The sequence below is a fragment of the Chenopodium quinoa genome, unplaced genomic scaffold (assembly GCF_001683475.1).
Source record: "Chenopodium quinoa cultivar QQ74 unplaced genomic scaffold, ASM168347v1, whole genome shotgun sequence".
Classification (NCBI taxonomy): Eukaryota; Viridiplantae; Streptophyta; class Magnoliopsida; order Caryophyllales; family Amaranthaceae; genus Chenopodium; species Chenopodium quinoa.
The window spans coordinates 97,619-117,833 of NW_018742312.1; the positions used below are offsets into that span (position 1 = coordinate 97,619).

At 36.1% G+C, this 20,215-nt stretch overlaps 1 protein-coding gene across 1 annotated transcript; it reads left to right on the top strand.

Moving 5' to 3' along the window:
- Window positions 1–13,351: 13,351 nt before the first annotated feature.
- LOC110688854 (transcription factor TGA7-like) lies at window positions 13,352–19,656 on the top strand. The gene is made up of 9 exons (XM_021865615.1): window positions 13,352–13,783; window positions 15,276–15,437; window positions 15,549–15,626; window positions 16,139–16,198; window positions 16,289–16,366; window positions 16,467–16,527; window positions 16,931–17,202; window positions 18,065–18,292; window positions 19,079–19,656. Exons 2-9 carry the CDS (start codon window positions 15,279–15,281, stop codon window positions 19,229–19,231), a joined length of 1,089 nt encoding a protein of 362 aa, XP_021721307.1. The 5' UTR covers window positions 13,352–13,783; window positions 15,276–15,278; the 3' UTR covers window positions 19,232–19,656.
- Window positions 19,657–20,215: the final 559 nt, after the last annotated feature.

Below are 20,215 nucleotides of genomic sequence, written 5' to 3' on the forward strand. Positions count from 1 at the left end.
ATCACTTGAATTATAATCACAATGAACCTAACAAGATTATTAATTATCTTATTAAGCGTGATTGCAAATACCAATTCCCTTTAACCTGCAATAAAAGGTGATCAAGCAATAACAATATACAATAATATGCATATCAAGCAACATAATAAATAATCCAACAATCAATCATAATCGTAAATATTAGAAAGAACATAGGAAGCATCATATTCTTAATCATGCTTAATATTAAAAACACCCTAAACTTGATACTAGGAATATCATAATAACAATATAAACATGATGTCTACATCATAAAATCAATTAATCAATAAAGTACTTACTTGGATGCCTTGTACCTCTTTCTAATTACAAAATACACACGTTAGTAACTTCAAGGAAAATAATAAATCAAAACAATTAAATTAAATAATTGAAAGAGAGATTCGGGACCAAACCCTCAGAAATTAAAACCTTTCACGTCTAGGGCGAAGGCAACTTCGAATATGGCTAGGTGTATCAAGATCTTGTGAATGCGGAATTTTGTATGAAAAAGCAAGAAAGAAAGAATGCTAAAAGATTAATGTTATCGAGAATTGATGAATGAATGATGATGAATGAATGAATTACGAAGAATTAGATGAATGATAATTGGTGAATGATGAAGACTTAAGAATAAGGAGGATTGGTGAATGTTGGTGATTGTTGATGAAGATAGTTGATGAATTCGTGAATGAAAACGGAGTTTTGATACGATATTTATAGAGAAAAACAGCCAAAAAAGATAATTTATCAAAACAGAGTCTGAAGATCGCAAAAACAACTTGGCGCCAGCCCTGGCTCATTGGCACCAGGACCAGTGGCTAGCGCCAGGCGCCAATGGCTGGCGTCTGGCGCCAATCCTGGTTCCAGGCGCCAAGGCCTGGGTTTTGACGCCAATTTGGAATTCAACGCGTTTTCAAAAATCTGATAAATTTCCCGTACTGGAAGATAAAATAATATAATTTCAGTCGAAAATGTTATTTGATCTAATTAAAACTCTAAAGAATCCTAATTGAATTAAGAATGATAAGACCTTCTAGAATGTTCTAGAATACCAAAACCATTCCTAATTACATTAGGAATGATAAATCATATTAGGCCCTCCCCTAGATCATTGGGCCGTACTTAAAACTCAAACCGGGTCCAGTTTAGTAAATTGGCCATAAATTCCTCAATATTCATCAGAATTGGGCTTATAATATATCGTTGGAAATTTCTTTGCAAGCCCCATCCAACTACACCACTATTGGACCCATATCATGGACCAACCAAACTGGATTGGCTGTTTTCTTAAAATAAAGTTTTCTAAAACAGGGAGAAGAGGAAAGAAAAGAAAAGAAAGTAAAACTTTCCGCAACACTAGACCTTTCCACACTTTCGTTTCATTCGATTATGGTTCGACGTGAAAGGTACTCATCACCGGGTTTGGTTTTGGGGAGACACAAATGGGTGTCTACAGAAGCCCCCACTTTGACTGAGTTTGGAGAAACGCAAGTTTTGAAAACAAAAGTCAAAGTATCGATAGGGACGGAGAATGATTCAGAACGTTCTGCGATCCTAAATCAATCTTATAACGCCGATACCTGCAAAACTAGCATTAGTTAAACAGATAAAAGAGTTAAGAAACGCGTATCTTGCACCGTCGAGCACACGTCTCTGAAAGTAACCGATTGCTTTGATGACCTCCTGCAAGCTAGAGAATGCCATCCCGCTTGAAAACCGCTACGCCTTGTAACTGCTTCCAAATTAGAAAATTGCTTCGCCTGAAACGATCCTCTCCGCCGTGATAATATTCCACGTCCAAGGGAATACCATCAAAGATTTTTTCTCTTGAAACAATCCTCAGTTTTTTTTGTGACAACCCTCCACAATCTAGGGAACGCCGTCTTGCTGTTTGTTTTGACGATCTTCCGCGATCTAGGGAACGCCGTCGATCAATGTTGCTACATCTTGAGCCTTTTCTAAAATGATAGTGACAACCTTTCCAATCATAGCAAAATTCGTCGAAGGCTGCCCATTTCGTGCTATCTTCTCAAATCTCGGGTGACAACCTCCACAATCTTAGCGAATGCCGTCGAAGACCGCCCATCTCGTGCTATCTTCTTAAATCTTGGGTGACAACCTCCACAATCTTAGTGAATGCTGTTGAAAATAACTTTACTTGAAGTCATCCTCAGTTGTTGCGATAATATTCCAAAGAAAATTACCGAAGACCAACACTTGTCGATCTTTAAAGCTCGCTCAAACTTTGCTTCCGTTATGCCTGTACGTCGGCGCTCTCGTTGCTTTGAACCTATACGTCGGTGTCCTTTTGCGAATGAACCAGTATATCGGTGCTTTTTGTTAATGAGCCAATTCTTAGGCGCCTTAAGCTAAGTGAGACGATCTTTCATCAGGTCGATCACTTATTTGCTGTTGTAATCAAATCGACTACTCAATCATGTCAATATTGCTTATAGGGGCTAACTGGCGTACCAAGGAACCCAAAAATATATTGCAGAAGGCTAGCACAACCCCAACAGGTGGCTGGCTGCTTTGGCGTCGCTGAAAATCAATCAGCGCCAAACATATGGCATTAGCGCCAGGCGCTGGAATTGGCGTCTAGCGCCAAGCACAAAAAGTGACGCCAATGCCTAGGGACTGGCGCCAGCACGGATTCTCCTTTAAATTCAATTTTCCGTTTTATTTCTTGCTCTGTTCGTCGCGAACGCTGCGATAGGGTCTTCCCTGTTCTGCTGCACCTGTATTTATTTTGACTATAGAAATTTTCCAATCTCTTTAATCATCTTAGGGTTGACCTAAGGTTTAACGTTGCTTGACTCATTGACTTGACACGACTCAAGGCATAAACTTGACTCGATATGATTGACTGACTCGAGGTTGACTCGACTCAAAGTGAAAAGACACGTGTGACTCAAATCAAAGTGATATGGCACGACATGAATCAATGTGTCCATGACTCGTGTGTGCATTGTAATGTGATTGTGCGACTCAAAAATGCAAAAAGCAAAAGTTTTCCGTCAATTTTGTGGAGGGTACCGACTTTCTCCCGAAAAAGAAAGACGTGAAAAAGAAAATCAAAAGTTTGAAGATGCCTGTTGAATGAGCTTAGTCAAATATCATTCGATACTATCTCTCAAGGTGTAAGAATTAATTCATCCTAGGCTATCTCAACTGTTGACTCCATGATGAAAGTATTTGGGTAACTTAGGCACGGAGGCTAAGCACTTCATGCTTCGTGATGCAATGACAATTATGAGTGATTTTAACGAAGCATGCTTCAGCGTTAAGATTTCATGACAAAGGGTTCCTAAGGGAAATATATTTGGTCATGTATCTGTGCAGTGTGTGATAGTGACACTAAAGCTACGCCGCAAGAGCTAATTGTGTGGAAAGATATATTGAAAAGAGTCAAATGGTGGTGACTCTTAGGCTAGGTAAGCTAATAATGTAGGGATCAAGCCCCCAAGTCTAGCTCTAAATGAATAGGGATGAGCACAGGGGATCCCTTGATATGATCATGGTGTAAGTGTGTGAATGTGAATATGAATGCATGTTTATTACGGCCGCACCTCGATGTGAGGTTACCTACGTATCCGTTAGGAATCAGGCCGAACGTAGCTTTAGCCAAATCTCACACAAGTTTGTGTATACCTCAAAAAGGTCTTTTAAGGGTTGTAACGTGGTTAGGCTAAAGGTTTAAAGAAGAAGGGGATAAAGGCTCAAGACCCTAGATAATCCCCCAAGGTGTGCAACCTTGCTTTTGAATATTTGTATTTTCATGCTTGAGGTTTTCTACTTTTTTTTATTTTTTTTTTATTTTAATAAGTGTAGGCAATCCCGATCATGCGGTCTATCACTCACTTGGCATTCATGTTTCTCAGGCACGGTACCGAGCACTCGATAAGAGACGCAATCTGAGACGTGTTCTTATCGAAGATATTTTCATATCAAAGACATTGGAACACTTACCCTTTTGTACACTTGTTTTGTTTTTTTTTATTATTGCTTATTTTTTGCTATTGCTTTGTTTTGAATTTGCTCAAGCTCTCTTTAGAATTGCATAAGTTGCACGCCATCCCATCCCGAGGTTAGGTAGATGTAGGTTGAAAAAGGAAGGGTCTATCGTTAGACGAGGCTCAAAGTGGTTTATGAAGAAAGGATGTGTAAATTGAAAGGCGAAAGGAGATATGATGTGGCTACAAGGGGTGCCTCAAATCATTGGTATACTTTGTGCTTAGCTCGACATGGATTTTTTTTTTTTTGAATGCAATGTAATAAAATGATCATATTCAAGGAAATAAATGCTCATTTTATTAAAAAGGGAAAAAGGAAAAAATCCTATGAAATTAATCTAAAAGAAAAGAAAAGGTGCCTATGCTAGACTTATTGGGGAAAGGAAAAAATGAAGAAGAAATAGAAAAAGAGGTCACGAAATCTTGTCGTTGCAGCTCGCCTCTTGTCTTGTGTCATTTGCTTCATCATCACCCAGTCTTCTTGTTAACTGGAGGCATGGGAAGCTTGTTATTATCAATCAAATGTTGGATAGCCTCCTTTAGTTTCCAACAGCTCTCAGTAGTATGACCCCTACCTTGATGGTACTTGCAGTGTTCGTCTGGATTCCAACTAGGCAATCTTTTTTCAGGTGTGGGATCTTGAATAGGTCCAATGGGAGTAATGAGTCCTTTGGCATGGAGTCGATCGAAGGCAGTATCGTAGATCATCCCAATGGGAGTGAAGTTTTTCCTTAGTTGCTTCTTAGATCCTTGGTTATCCATGGCTAAAACTTCACTGAGATCAAAGGTACTAACATTGTTACTAGAGTGGGCGTTTTCGGAAGAAGAAGGATTGTCGTTCTTCTTTCCTTTCCAGCCAACGTGGTTACTATTGTTAGTAGCTTTTTGCTTTGCAAGGTCATCTTCGATTTCAATTCCGATGTCATAAACGTCCTTGAAAGTATTCAAATTGTGTTGATATTTTAGGTGCTTCGAATACTTTTCTTGGAGATTCTTGATAAACATCCTCACAGATTCCTTTTCGGTGGGGACTTCAATCATCTTAGCGGAAGTTTCCCTCCACTTATTAAAGAAAGAAGTAAAGCCTTCATTTTCTTTTTGTCTTAGCATCTCAAGTTGTCTATGGTCGGTTTCAACTTGGATATTGCACTTGTACCTATCAACGAAAGCGTTTGCTATCGATTCCCAGGTAGAGGTTTTCTCCTTGTCAAGGGAGAAGAACCATTGTTGGCAAACGGTTTCAAGAGATAGTGAGAACAGAGAGGGAAAAACCTTCTTATCGATACCCTTAATGGTCATTATAGTTTCAAAATCTCTTAGATGGAAGTAAGGGTTATCTGTTGCCTTGAATTTTGGGATGTCATTGGCGTTGAACTTATGCGGAAGAAGTTCCTTGTCCAGCGAGACCCCTTGTGATGTAAGCTCTTGAAACTTGTAATCGCTAGACAACTTGCTTAGGCTCTCTTGCATGAGGTCCATCTGTTGTAGCTTCACGGGATCATCAACCTTGAGGGTGAGTAGCTTCAGTGTTTCAGTCATGGTAACCAATTGGTTCCTAAGCTCATTGACTTCTTCTTGAGTTGCCATTATCTTCTTAGCCTTCCTATTTTGACGAATCGGTTTATCAAAAAGCGAGACTTGAATAAAGAAGTCGTCCTTGATTAATCGCCCTTCTCTCCTCGACCAAGTACTGTGGAAAAGGAGTTTGGGGATACTTATTGTTAATTATTTGACTCAAACTTTATTCAACATGCAATGGATGGAGGAAGTGAAGAAAAATTGGAATAGAAGGTGAAGAGGATTTAGATGGAGGGATATGAAGGATTAGGAGTAGAATGTACCCCAACTCAAATGACGGAAAAGACCGACTCATGCATGAACCTAAGACATGGCCATGGTGATGTGTACTCAAAGTGTGTGCTAAGACTAGTGGTTGTAGGTGACATGTTAAGACTCGTGTCATGACCATGTGGCTAGACTATGTGACCAAGACTCGATTAATGACTCGACACGGTGTTATTGACAGCGGAAATTGACCGAATTGATTAGCAAACTGGTTAATTAGACCCTAGGTGATGACTCGACCAATAATCCGAACTGTCGGCCAAGCGACAGGACTGGCATCACAATATGGTGGTTGGCGCCAGACTTTTTAGTAAATGTCTGGCGCTACACACCATACAGTGGCGCTACAGCCCAGATTTTGGCACCAATATTGGAGCCTCGGTCTGGAACTGTTTTCGGTATTATTAGTCAACTAGAGTATGCCTAAAGTCGTACTAGGTCAATTCCGATTAAAAGAAGAAAAAACTTTATTGACTCAAATTAATTAATTAGGCAAAGTTATTTAAGTCATTAATTATAATCTCAACACAAATCAACAAACGGTTAGGAGGAGCATAGGATATATATGCACAACAAATAATGCACAATTAGACAAGTAAGCACAATATGATGCAATGAGTTTGCAACCTAACCATGGCTCTAGTTCTCTAAAGTTCGGGATATGGTTTAGTCAAACAGGGTCCATGGTTAATTGTCCAGATGCACCGCGTAGAAGCCTAACCGTGAAGGGTTAACGCGTGTGGATAGAACACCGCGAGTTTTTTTAGAAAAAACTCACTTCCATGGTTTGGTGAATTCAACCTCTCAGATGTACCCTTTGTTGCCAGGAGCGTTCAATCGGGTAGATAGAGCATGAATTCCCAGAAGGTTATGTCCATATGTAGAACACATATGGGTTTCAGAAAATATGAGAAAAAATTCAATCAGGAAGTAGGATCGAGCAAACAATACGAAAAACCGGTCGAAATTAGAACGCATATTTCTGGCTCGGTATTGGGGGAAATTGGCGCCAGCAAACAGGGACTGGCGCCAACTTTTAACTGTAGCGCCTGGCGCCAATACTGGCGTCTGGCGCTACGGCAAAAAGTGTGGCGCCAAGCTCTGGCCCCTGACGCTACTTCCCACATGCCTCAGCAGCTTTCTGTGCTCGATAAAATCATCCAGTTTCGCGCGGTGTTATTTCAGTCCTAGTTGTGAAAGACATTTCTCAAATTTCCTACGTGTAAAATCCTATGTTTTTGACTCGTTACGGATGGTCTTTCCAATGAGAACCTTTTTATGCATATGACAATAATGTTAATCAAAATTACGCACATGAAATACTTAGAACTTTTCGAGTCTCATCCACTCATTCTAAATCATTGCCGAAACAAATTCAGGAATTAAAATAGAAATCCTCTCCAGTGGAGTCGCCAAAAACTGTAGGGAATATTTTCAAGCCTTTAAAATCCCACTAGCTTGAACCCCACTGTGATTATACACTAAAGTACAGTGGCGTCCAAAAGGGAAGAAGATAGAGCAAAAGAGTCCCCAACAAGTTTTTAAGGAACTTGTAAACCGTTCACGAGGTGAAGGTTACACCCCTTAACGATCCAAGAGATCGTCAACTCCATAAGGTCATGAACCAAAATAGGGTTCGGGGATGATGGTACAAATCCAACCTAAAAGAGATTGAACCTGCCCTAATAATAGGCCTCTACTTTATTCTGCTCGTATTCATGTGCGTCTTCTGACTAACATACAATCAATAGGATTAACCCTAAACCTGTTTAATCTATGTTGGTTGAATATTAATGCACAAACAAACTATTATTGGCGATCACTTGAATTATAATCACAATTATCCTAACAAGATTATTAATTATCTTATTAAGCGTGATTGCAAATACCAATTCCCTTTAACCTGCAATAAAAGGTGATCAAGCAATAACAATATACAATAATATGCATATCAAGCAACATAATAAATAATCCAACAATCAATCATAATCGTAAATATTAGAAAGAACATAAGAAGCATCATATTCTTAATCATGCTTAATATTAAAAACACCCTAAACATGATACTAGGAATATCATAATAACAATATAAACATGATGTCTACATCATAAAATCAATTAATCAATAAAGTACTTACTTGGATGCCTTGTACCTCTTTCTAATTACAAAATACACACGTTAGTAACTTCAAGGAAAATAATAAATCAAAACAATTAAATTAAATAATTGAAAGAGAGATTCGGGACCAAACCCTCAGAAATTAAAACCTTTCACGTCTAGGGCGAAGGCAACTTCGAATATGGCTAGGTGTATCAAGATCTTGTGAATGCGGAATTTTGTATGAAAAAACAAGAAAGAAAGAATGCTAAAAGATTAATGTTATCGAGAATTGATGAATGAATGATGATGAATGAATGAATTGCGAAGAATTAGATGAATGATAATTGGTGAATGATGAAGACTTAAGAATAAGGAGGATTGGTGAATGTTGGTGATTGTTGATGAAGATAGTTGATGAATTCGTGAATTAAAACGGAGTTTTGATACGATATTTATAGAGAAAAACAGCCAAAAAAGATAATTTATCAAAATAGAGTCTGAAGATCGCAAAAACAACTTAGCGCCAGCCCTGGCTCATTGGCACCAGGACCAGTGGCTAGCGCCAAGGGCTAATGGATGGCGTCTGGCGCCAATCCTGGTTCCAGGCGCCAAGGCCTGGGTTTGGACGCCAATTTGGAATTCAACGCGTTTTCGAAAATCTGATAAATTTCCCGTACTGGAAGATAAAATAATATAATTTCAGTCGAAAATGCTATTTGATCTAATTAAAACTCTAAAGAATCCTAATTGAATTAAGAATGATAAGACCTTCTAGAATGTTCTAGAAGACCAAAACCATTCCTAATTACATTAGGAATGATAAATCATATTAGGCCCTCCCCTAGATCATTGGGCCGTACTTAAAACTCAAACCGGACCCAGTTTAGTAAATTGGCCATAAATTCCTCAATATTCATCGGAATTGGGCTTATAATATATCGTTGGAAAGGTCTTTGCAAGCCCCATCCAACTACACCACTATTGGACCCATATCATGGACAAACTAAACTGGATTGGCTGTTTTCTTAAAATAAAGTTTTCAAAAATAGAGAGAAGAGAAAAGAAAAGAAAAGAAAGTAAAACTTTCCGCAACACTAGACCTTTCAACACTTTCGTTTCATTCGATTATGATTCGACGTGAAAGGTACTCATCACCGGGTTTGGTTTTGGGGAGACACAAATGGGTGTCTACAGTTCCCATTTTCACGTGAAAGAGAAAGAGAGGAGAGGGGAAAGAGGAGAGAGGATTAAATAAAAATAATGTTTTGGGCTTATTTTGAGTTGTTGGGATATACATTTGAGTTGTTGGATTATACATTTTTGGTTGTTGGCTAATACATTTTGGGTTCTTGGCTGATACAATATTCATATTAGTCATTCAAACGAACATATTAGCCAATTAATGTTTGATATCAGTTAACATCCGGAATATATAAAACATTAATAAAAAAAAGTATCAGCCTACAAAAGATAGATATCTGCCAACAAGAAGAATATATCAGCCAACAAATGTACTTATCAGCCAACAGAAGGAACATATCAACTAACAAATGAAGCATATCAGCCAACCAAAGGATGAAATCAGCAAACAAAGGCAACAGGTAAGCCAACAAAATAAAACATATAAGCCAACAATTAAAATATAAATATCAACCAACAAAATAAATATATCAGCCAGCTAAAGAAACATACAAGTCAAATGATGTCTGATATCAGAATTATCAAAAAAAAAAAAAAATCAACCAACAAAAGGAATATATTAGCCAACACAAAAACCATATGTGCCAACAAATGACACATATCAGCCAACACATAAAACATATAAGCCAACAAGTAAAACATATAAGTCAAGCCAGTTACATGTAAATTTGCGTGCGGACGTCCGCCCCCAATAGCTTCTCTATATAAAAAAAATATCATCCATGCATAATTCACCTTATTTTCACTTTATGTTAAGCCTAATATTGTATAGCTAATGGGCCAATGTTATCGGCCTTAATATCTCGTTAGGTTGTATATATATACTTGTTCATATAGTAATACAACTAAGGAAAATCAATTCCTGACATGGTATCAGAGACAGGTTAAAATTATAATCCCTAAAACTCTCAATTCATGAATAATAGGTTTTGATAAGTGTTATCAAAATTCAAATTACAATTAATATAAGTTTTAATAAGGTCTAATAAATTCAAATAAGTATAGTAAAAATAAGGTGAATGAAGCACATCCTAATATCATGAATGATCTATCTAAATACTATGTATATGGTATACATTAATACATAGATTAAATGGTGGACATAGGACTAAGTTTTTTAAAAGAATAACGGAGTAAAATTGTAATAATTTTTTAATTAGAGGAGTTGAATCAATGCAACCAATCATGTAATCAACTCGAGTATGCTAGGGTCATGTATGTATGGGGTATGATTTTCAAGGCTATTGCTCATGGCCCATTATGGGCCGTGCCGAGCTCGTGCCGCCACCGGCACGACGGTCTACCTGTGGGCCGTGAACACAAATTTCGGAATCGGCACGGGCACGACATGAGGCATGGTGGCCAGCCCGTGGGTCGGCACGCCGGCACGACACATGGCACGAGGGCACGACGCGTGTTGTATTTACATTTAATAATATTGGCCCGCCAGGCATGTGGGCCGTGCCGTGGGCTGGGGTGTGCCAAATTTTGGCACGGAACGGCCCGCCGCGGAGCCGGAATGACACGCCCACCACTGCGGCACGGCTTGACACGGCCCGCGACGGCACGACACTGCCCATTGCCCATCTTTATGGCCCATCAATATAATTTAAGGTATTGTACTCGGTATCTAGTGTAATACCCGAATATTTTATGATTTTATATAATATATTTTATAAAAATATAGTTTATTTTTATTTATTATATAACTTTTCTAAGCTCATATTTTTATTTAGAGTTCATAAAGTTTTAAAATCCTATCTTGTTTAAATAGCACTGTACAATTCAAAATGTATATAAATTATTTTAAACCCTAAAATTATTCTTAACTCTCAAAAAAAAAAAAAAAAATCCCTTGTCGTACGAATCTCTTTTTGTGTGGGTGATGATCTGACTTCCATGATCCAACCCCAAAAACTTGATTTTTCATTGAAATTTTTCTTTCATTAGCATTCTCCAATCTCCAGTCAATATTTAATTCTCCAAACTCCATTGGATTTGCAAAATCAAAGCCCACAAATTGCAACGTCCATGCACATACTTTGTCTTGAATGTTGTGGTCCGATTATAAAGTTGTATAGATAGCTCACTTAGTTTATTGGGTTGTAATTATTGGGATTTTGTAAACCTTATCACTTGACAAGTTGTTGAGTGTAGCGGTAATACCTTCAATTTAGGTGTATGCTTCCGCTATTTTATTTAAAGATTGTTTATTTTTCCTTTAATTCTTATTTATTATTGGTTAGTAAATCGGGAGTGTTACATCTAGTATCTACCCTTAGCATAGTGAGCAACTTGAAGATCAACAAAATTTTGCTTTGTAATTTTTCACATTCCAACACATACATTATTATAGGAATAGATAATCAATATTTTTAAATGTCTATGCTAGTATGCGACTTGCATTTTGCTATCACATTTTGTACGTAATGATAATGTATCACATTGAACATAGGATAAGCGTAAATCTTAATTTAAAATTTTCGCCCCGTGTCTATGGAAGTCATGGTCGAGCCCAGAGTATCGATGAATGATTGATTATTAAGTTTTACTTAGGAGTTCGTTTGGAGTGAAGTGACCAAATTGGTATATACTTCCTCACAACATACAATCACTAAAACCCAATCATAGTTAGTAAGTGCAACAAAATATCTTTTGTTTGCTCAAGTGTGTGTATATTAATTGAAAGTGGGATTTAAAACAAGTGTTTGGATAAATTAAAGGACTTTATTTCTTTGTAATTTCTTTTGCTTTCTAAAAGCACATGGTGATAGAGGTGTTGACGCACAACCTTAAAGTTTTAGTCACTTAAAAAGTGAAACATGTCCCACAGATCAGGAAGTTGCCAATAATGATAATGCATGCTTTAATATGAAATATGCAATCTAGTTTTTTAATAGTAAAATGTACTGTTTATTGACCATTATTGGGGTTCTTGCAGTCTTAAAAAAATAGATTTTGGTTGTGTTTTTTAGATTAATCTAATGGGAAAGGTAGAGCATAGATCTATAATTAAGATACTAATAATACAATTATTATCATATTAACAATTAACTAATTTGAAATCAAATTTGGACATAACATAAAATCCACAACTTTATTTATTTCAATCTATAGCTAATACCCACTAAGTCATATAATTCAAGATTGATAATCCATATTAGGTTATAAAATATGAAAGCCCTTTAATATAAAAACTCATTTTTTTTTTCTCCCAACTATTTATGTCTTTACTACCAAAACAAACAAATGAGATTGTTTCGACTTTGGTATAAACTAAGAAAAAGTTTTAGTGATGGAGAGCTAATTATGTTTATCTCCGTAATTAGGTACGTCAATTCTTAAAATTATTTACCGTAATTTCTAACTTCCGTGTATAATTAAGTTCATGGACACTATGTTAAATCATTATTAACTTATTAACAAAAAAAGGTTCCAATTCTTGTTAATCATTATTTGCCAACTGATATTATATCATTTAAGGACCTTATTACATCTTAAATTACAAACCTAATTAGTCTAAAGTTGTACCCACTCGAATACAATAATTAAATACTTATTCACTTATATTACTCTGTACTTCATATTTTACATGCTCTTTCAAAACAAAATAAATAGAAAAAGGATATGATAATGAACATTAATTAATTACATATTGTACATAATCACAAATAAAAAGTTAATGAAAATATACACAATGTTACAAAATTATAAATTCTTAGTTGTTGGTGGATACACCTTAGGTGCACTCACAAAGTTAGGACTTCATGTTTTTTTATTTTTTTTTTTGGTTTTTTTATCATAAAAAATTTCCAACAGTAAAATAAATAAAGCGAGTACAATAAATATACTTAACTTTGAATATATTCAAGAACGAAATAACAATACTCCACAAGCAAGATAAATATTTATAATTTTAGAAAAATATATAACGTCTCACAATAAATTAACGCGACAATTTTTTATTTATTTTTTTTGGTATTCAACCCGGTTTCAGGATCATTTTGGGTAATTAGGTTCTAGTCTCCTTCCAATTATTATTGCAGGGGATTGAACACGAGTCCTTCCTAACAAGTGTTTCGACACGAGACGGATTCTATTTCCTTCTAAATGGGAATTCAATGAGATTCATCTTTTGACAAATTCTTAGGCAATAAGTAATCCAGTACTCGAAAGCAAGTATCTTTGATTGATTCTTTACCACAATTGCACTAACAACACAACAATCCTATTACAAGGGAGACGATCAACTCAGCATGTCCAACTTTTCCAAGAATATGACGCCCTTTGCTTAGTCTAGCTACCCCAATTCGTCTCCTTTTTACCCTTGTTCCACTGTTATTCATTCATATTCGACCCACTTCAAAAAAGATAAAGCTATCTCAAAAAGGAAACCCAAGAAAATTATTGAAAATTCTATTAAGAAATGTTTTTGCTTTTTGGGTTTTATAAATATCAACTTGGTGCTTCATCTTTTGCTTTGTTTTTTCCAATCAAATTAATGGGTACTTGTGATTGCCCACTTAAGATTCTGGGGTTTTCATCTGTTTTTAATTACTTTGCAAAACCCAGAATAGATTATGCTTCTTGCTGAGAATTTGAGGTATTTGATGATTTTTTTCTCTTACACTTGTTTAATTCTTTGTGTTATTTTGATTGTTTTTGCTAAATATTGTTCATTGTTTGTGGTTAAGATTATTACTTTGGACTTTGTGTTTGTTATAATAGATATTTGTGTGTGTTGTAGAAATTTTGGTTACTTTGCTTATTGATTGATTAAGTTTATGATTGTGGGGGTTTGTTTATTGTATGAAATTGTATTTGGTATGTGTTATTACTGAAACTTAGGTTGCTGTTAGGCAACATTTGGAAGTTGGTGTTAGTGTTTAATCATATATTTTTACATTTTATATGCTCAGGAAGTATTGAATTATTGTTAGGAAGTAAGATATCTACAAAATCACAACATCTACATCACTACATGTTAGCATTCGAATGATCAGTTCTCACTCGGACTTGTTTGTTTAGTTGTATGACTGAGTTGGTATCAACTTGGGAGCACTTTCTCTGTTTCTCTGTTTTTATGGTAGTCAGTAATAGAATCCTTTAGTGGTGTTATGCATTGATTGATCGTAGTAACAGTGATCAGTTAACTTCAAAACATCCAATATGAAAGCTCAGAATATCAAGTCTTGTGGAGTAGTTGTGATTTTTATTTGTTGTAGAGGGGAGGGCTGAGGAGTGTTGGTGGTGTAAGAAGGGGGCTTGATGGTTTTGCAATTGAATATGGCTGGTCAAAAATATGTCCAAATCTTGCTAATTTGCTATAACTATGGGAAGTATTAAGATCGAGGTTTGATTTTTCAATTAGAGATTAATAATCGCTGAATCCCTCAGTGATGCTTATGTACATAGATATTCAAGTAGAATTGTTTATTAGGCTTGGATGTTTAATCTTTGTTGTCTTGAGGTTTCTTCTGTGTAAGGCACTGGACTATTTGTGTATACTCCCCAATTATTGTTGGAAAAAAGAAATTTTCATAATCATGGCCTCTTCATAAAATGTTTTCTATGTCATAGTTCACCTTAGAACATTGCAGAACCTTTTTTCTTTTAGTTGGCAGATAAAGGGAAGTCATTGTCGAGATAACTTCTTTTTTTTTTTTTTTTTTTTTTTTTTTTTTTTTGTCTGAACTTATTAAAGGGACGCGAAATTTCAAGTGCGGACAGTACCTCAAGAATTACTTTCATAAACAGGTCATTGATGGAAAATGTTACATTTTTTCTCAAGACTGTATTCTCAATATGATTACAAATTTTGACTGCATAGGGAATTATGGTTTTTTAAACCCTTAAGTTTAAAAAGTATGAATTACATGTGCATAGCTGATGCGTCTTTAGACTTGTCTTCATTGTCTGTGACTGCCTGTCACACTAAATAATTGATCTCCAAAGTTGCTTGATGTTTTGTCAGCCTTTTACCCTTTCTGCAGTTTTTGCTTGTAGTTATGAGTTGAGTCATTCAAGTTTCTTAGTTTTCTTGGGTTTTGCTTTTTCTTGTGTTGGCTATTTAAGTTTCCTTTCTTATTTTGTAGATCATGAGCTCCACCACAATTCAAGTTACCAACTCTGCAACTATGGGAATATATGAATTACCTAAAGCAATGAGCATGTGGAGGGATACCTCAAAAGCCTTGATGACTTCCGGTGCAGGTACATCTTCAAGCACACAGGCGGAATCTGGACATGAGAATAAGGTGAAAGTCAATGATTATTTCTGTTGCCAAATCCAAGCATTCTTGTTTCAAGCTATTCTAAAGGGCTTTTTTTTTTCTTTTTTTTTTTTTTTTTTTTTTCTCTGTGCTCAGTGTGAATATGAGTATGTTTCTCCTGAGATGATGGAACCGTCCTTAAGTGTTGAAGATGCAGCAAGACTTTCTGAGAAGGTATTATAATTTGATTTCCGTTTCTTGTGTCATGTATGTGAGAGGTCCTCAATTTTAAGTTGTGAAGCCTAAATGTTCATGGTGAAGTTTAAGATTAGCCTAAATTGTAGTAGTTAGTTTGTTTCCTTTTCATCTCCTCTAGTTCTGAATTTCTCATGAGACTGGTTATGTAGTGATTGTAGTCACATTAGTCTTGATTGTTATAGTCAGGAGAGAAACAAAAAATGAGGGAAGGGGTTAAGAACTTAAGATGGTAGAAACTGATTCTAAATCGTTATAAACAACTGATGTAGCATTGTTATAGCATGCCATCTAATGTATTTTAACATTATCATTGAGCATCAAAGAGGTTTAGTAAAGTGTATCCAATCCAACTCCCATTTTAGCCTGCTTGTCTAACTTTGTTTTTCTTATATCCGAGAACATATCTCTGGTTTGAGGTACACTTGCTTCGTTTAAAAATCTCGTAATGTTCAGGGCTGTAAATTCTGATGATAAAAACGTGGTTGCAGGTTCAAAGGCGTTTGGCACAAAATCGTGAAGCTGCAAGGAAAAGCCGTATGAGAAAAAAGGTACATAGGTCTGCATATTGAGGAAATAGCTTATAAATCTATGCACTATTGAATTTTCTGGGTAAGTCTAATATGCTTTCATTCTTACAGGCTTATGTTCAGGATTTAGAAAGTTGTCGTTCTAAGCTTGCTCAGTTAGAGCAACAAATTCAGCAAACTAAACAACAGGTAAGGTTTTTTTTTTTCATCTTCATCAAAACCTGATATTACTCGTGACATTGTGAGGCTCATATGATTTATAAATGGACTGGTGAATTGACTGTTACAGAACTCGTATGTTGGGGCTGCATTACATGCTAATCTTGGATTTGCAGGACATATCAGCACAGGTTTGTGTTTTTTTTTTTTTCGTAGTTTATGATATGTTTGCATGCTGCAGGCTTCACTGATTGACATCTATATTTTCCATCTATGGTTTCATTGTCATCAATTTATAATCTGACTCCACCTTCATGTTTATCATCGAGTTCAGATTTTTATCCATAGTTATTGCCATCTCTTTGCTATACATTTTAGTATTTTACTATATGTTTTAATTTGTTCGATGTTCTTCTCTGCATTTATTTTTGTAGTATAATTTGATACTGTGATTTACTCATTTACTCACTAAAGCTGTACCACCATTTATATGATGTTATGCCAATTTCTGATTTACCGATCTATTGATACTTAGTGTAAGTAGCTGCTGATATTGATTTGTGTAGCTGGTCATTGACTGCTTATCATCTGCAGGATTATCCACATTTGAAATGGAATATGGACACTGGGTTGAAGAACAAAATCGGCAGAATTGTGAACTTAAAAATGCTCTACAAGCTGATGTGTCTGATGTTGAGCTGCGAATCCTTGTAGAAGGTGGCTTGAATCACTATTACAGCCTCTTTCGAATCAAAGCAGATGCAGCAAAGGCTGATGTTTTCTACTTGTTGTCTGGCATGTGGAGAACATCAGTTGAGCGGTTCTTTCTCTGGATTGGAGGATTCCGGCCATCTGATCTCCTAAATGTAATTCCTTGTTTTATTTCTGTCTTAGCTTTTAATACCATAGCAGGTTATGCATCTGTGGAGCTGGGGGAGATATAAATATAAGCTGAAACCAAAAAGAACACTAATTTGAAGGGTAGATAAAGTATGTATAGGTTTGAAATCCTTTGAATGCTTCTTTCTATGGGTATATAAAATTATAAAGATAAAACCTCTTGTCTAATCCTTAACATTCCAACGTCCTGTAATGATGGATATGGATATACGCTAGTTGTTTCTTTTTGTTGCATTGATACCTGCTGGCTGTGACTTTCTAAGCTTATGAGTCATCTTCCTCTGTCTAATATGAGTGTTTTTATAGAGAAATTTCCGTTGATGTCCTGCTAGAGAAAGTTGGATGCTCCTACAAGTGACTTCACATTTTTAGCATTCTTCATCGGATATCTGATAATAACTTGGTCCCATAATTTGTAATCATCTTGCTATTACATGAAGTGCCAACATAACTCATTGCCTTGTTTTCTTGCACTTGAGCAATTTGAGTTGAGTTGATGTTGTTAACTCATAAAACATACTCCCTCAGTCTCAATTTTATCTTGCACTTATGCTTTGGCACTCCTATTTGTATGCAAGATGCGAACTAATATATTGAAAGTGGATAGAGAGATTATTAGAAAGAGAGAATTTTTTTCCTATTAAGGTAAGAGTGTAATTAAATGGGATGGAGTAAGAATTTTAAGTAGATAAAGTTTGAGACAGGATGAGTACTTATTTGTTTTTCTTTGGATGCGTGTCAAATTGATGTAGTTGCTTCATTTGAATCCGTTTTGGTACCAAAGTCCTTAAAGTTGTTTATAAGATTTCAATGTATGGTTTATTGCAGATTCTTTTGCCACAACTTCAGCCCTTGAGCAATCAACAAATGGAAGAAATTAGTAAACTACAATATGCATCCCGACAAGCTGAGGAGGCCCTGTCAAGAGGGATGGATAAACTCCAGCACACTCTAAATGACATCATGTTCACCGATCCGATGGCTGTAGAAGTGTACGGCTATCAGATGACCTCCGCATTGGAGAAGTTAGAAGCTATAGAAGGCTTTGTGAACCAGGTAATTCACTAATGCACGTCATCTCCCATTCTTGACATCATCTTAATTATTCAATGAAATCTTAATATGTAGTTGCTTGTCATGTGGTGTTATTTATCTCATCTTTTATTTGCTTTGACATTCTGATTGCTCACTTCACTATAATAGCTACAATACTTGATAGTTTGGACCTTCGTTTGGGAAACAGGGGAAAACTAGAGTGTTGCAGTTGCTTTCCATTTTTCCATATATACTTGGTTTATAGTAGGTTTTCTTGATGAAAGTTGTAAAAGAAAAAAAAAAAAAAATCTATTTGATGAGAGGCATGTCAAACAGTGGTATGTGTCTAAATGTCAGACACGACTATTTCATGAAAATTTCCGTGGTCTAAAAATGAAGTGCCAAGTATCTATTCCATGTCAGGGTGTTGATGATCCAACACAAGTAGTTGGGGTGGAACAAAGAATCCCAGGTAACATAGATCGGTAAGTAGAAGCCAGTTTGGAGTATTTTAAAACATGGACGAACTACTTTGGTCTGCCTAAAGGCGGTTGAGTAACTGTCATTTATTACATGTCAACCAATGACCTCAAGTGTGCTCATAGCTAATGCTGCAACCTGTAAAGTATAATAACTTTGCTGTTGGGGGAAGATACTTAGATTGGTAAAGAAAACTTGTCATTAGAAGTAGGTAGCAGATGGAACGGGATGAGAGAACTCAATTCAATTTTAGTCTATATATTGTTTTGTATGCCTGTCATAATTTGTCTTGTCAATCCAATTTCTCAAAATTTTCTTGTTAAACAGGCTGACCATCTGCGTGAGCAAACCCTACAACTAATGTACCGGATCCTTGATCCCCGTCAAGCAGCCAGAGGATTAGCAGGATTAGGGGAGTACTTTAGTCGTCTCCGTGCACTCAGTTCACTTTGGGCTGCTCGTCCTCGTGACCCGGGCTAGTGAAAGTGAAGCCTACTGGAGTCAGCTTCTTGGTTACTGTACATGGATAATGGCTGCATCCGTCAGTCCACAGTTCAACATGTATCTATAATAGAGCACTTATTCCTTCCATCCTTTTTCTTTCCTCTAGAAGTAGTGGAGTTTCTACAATAACGTTTAGCTTGTAAATATGTTTATGGCGTGTCTAGAATGAGGAAAAGTTATGGTGGGTTGGTCGGCAGATGTACAGTGAGCGATATTGATCATTGAGGTTGGGCTGTTTTACTTGCTGTACAGAATCGATCAATATCAATGAGAGTTGGGCAATGGTACTTACTACTGAAAATTTGTTTGATGACAATGAACAAGGTGCATGTATTGCGCAAATTTGTAAGTTTTATCTTTATTACTTAAGGTATGTCAAATGATAATTACATCTTCTTCTATGTTCTTCGTCAGCATATGCTGGTGGATCGGTTACATAAAAAATTCTTATGCAGCATAGCCATAGCACTTGCTACTAGATATTGACACAGGTCTTCAATTCATTGACCTACTTTTTAAAGACATTGTTTAGCTTAGCTATCCTTCATAGTGAGCTATGTTGTTGTAGCTATGGAATCATTGTGACTCATACAGCTGAACATTATGCGAGTCCTTATGCAATAGTCGTCCTCATCTTAAGATTTGATCCAGCCATCCAGGGTGCACTAATCTCCAGGAGTGGATCATTTCCTACTCTTAAGGTATTTGGAGAGAAGGGCATCTTTGGTACAGGGTGATCTTAAGAAGAAATAAGGTTCATCTTGTTTTGCAGTTTGGTTAATCCTCCATGTTTAATCCTTTAATGATTACATTGTTTTTATTCACAAAAATATTTTTTTAAAAAAATTACACTAATTTGGGGAGATGTTATAAGAATTTAGTAAAATAGTTTATCTAACATGTGTCAATGACTACATGGATTACCAATGTTTTTGGTGTCAAATTAAAAGAAAAACTTTA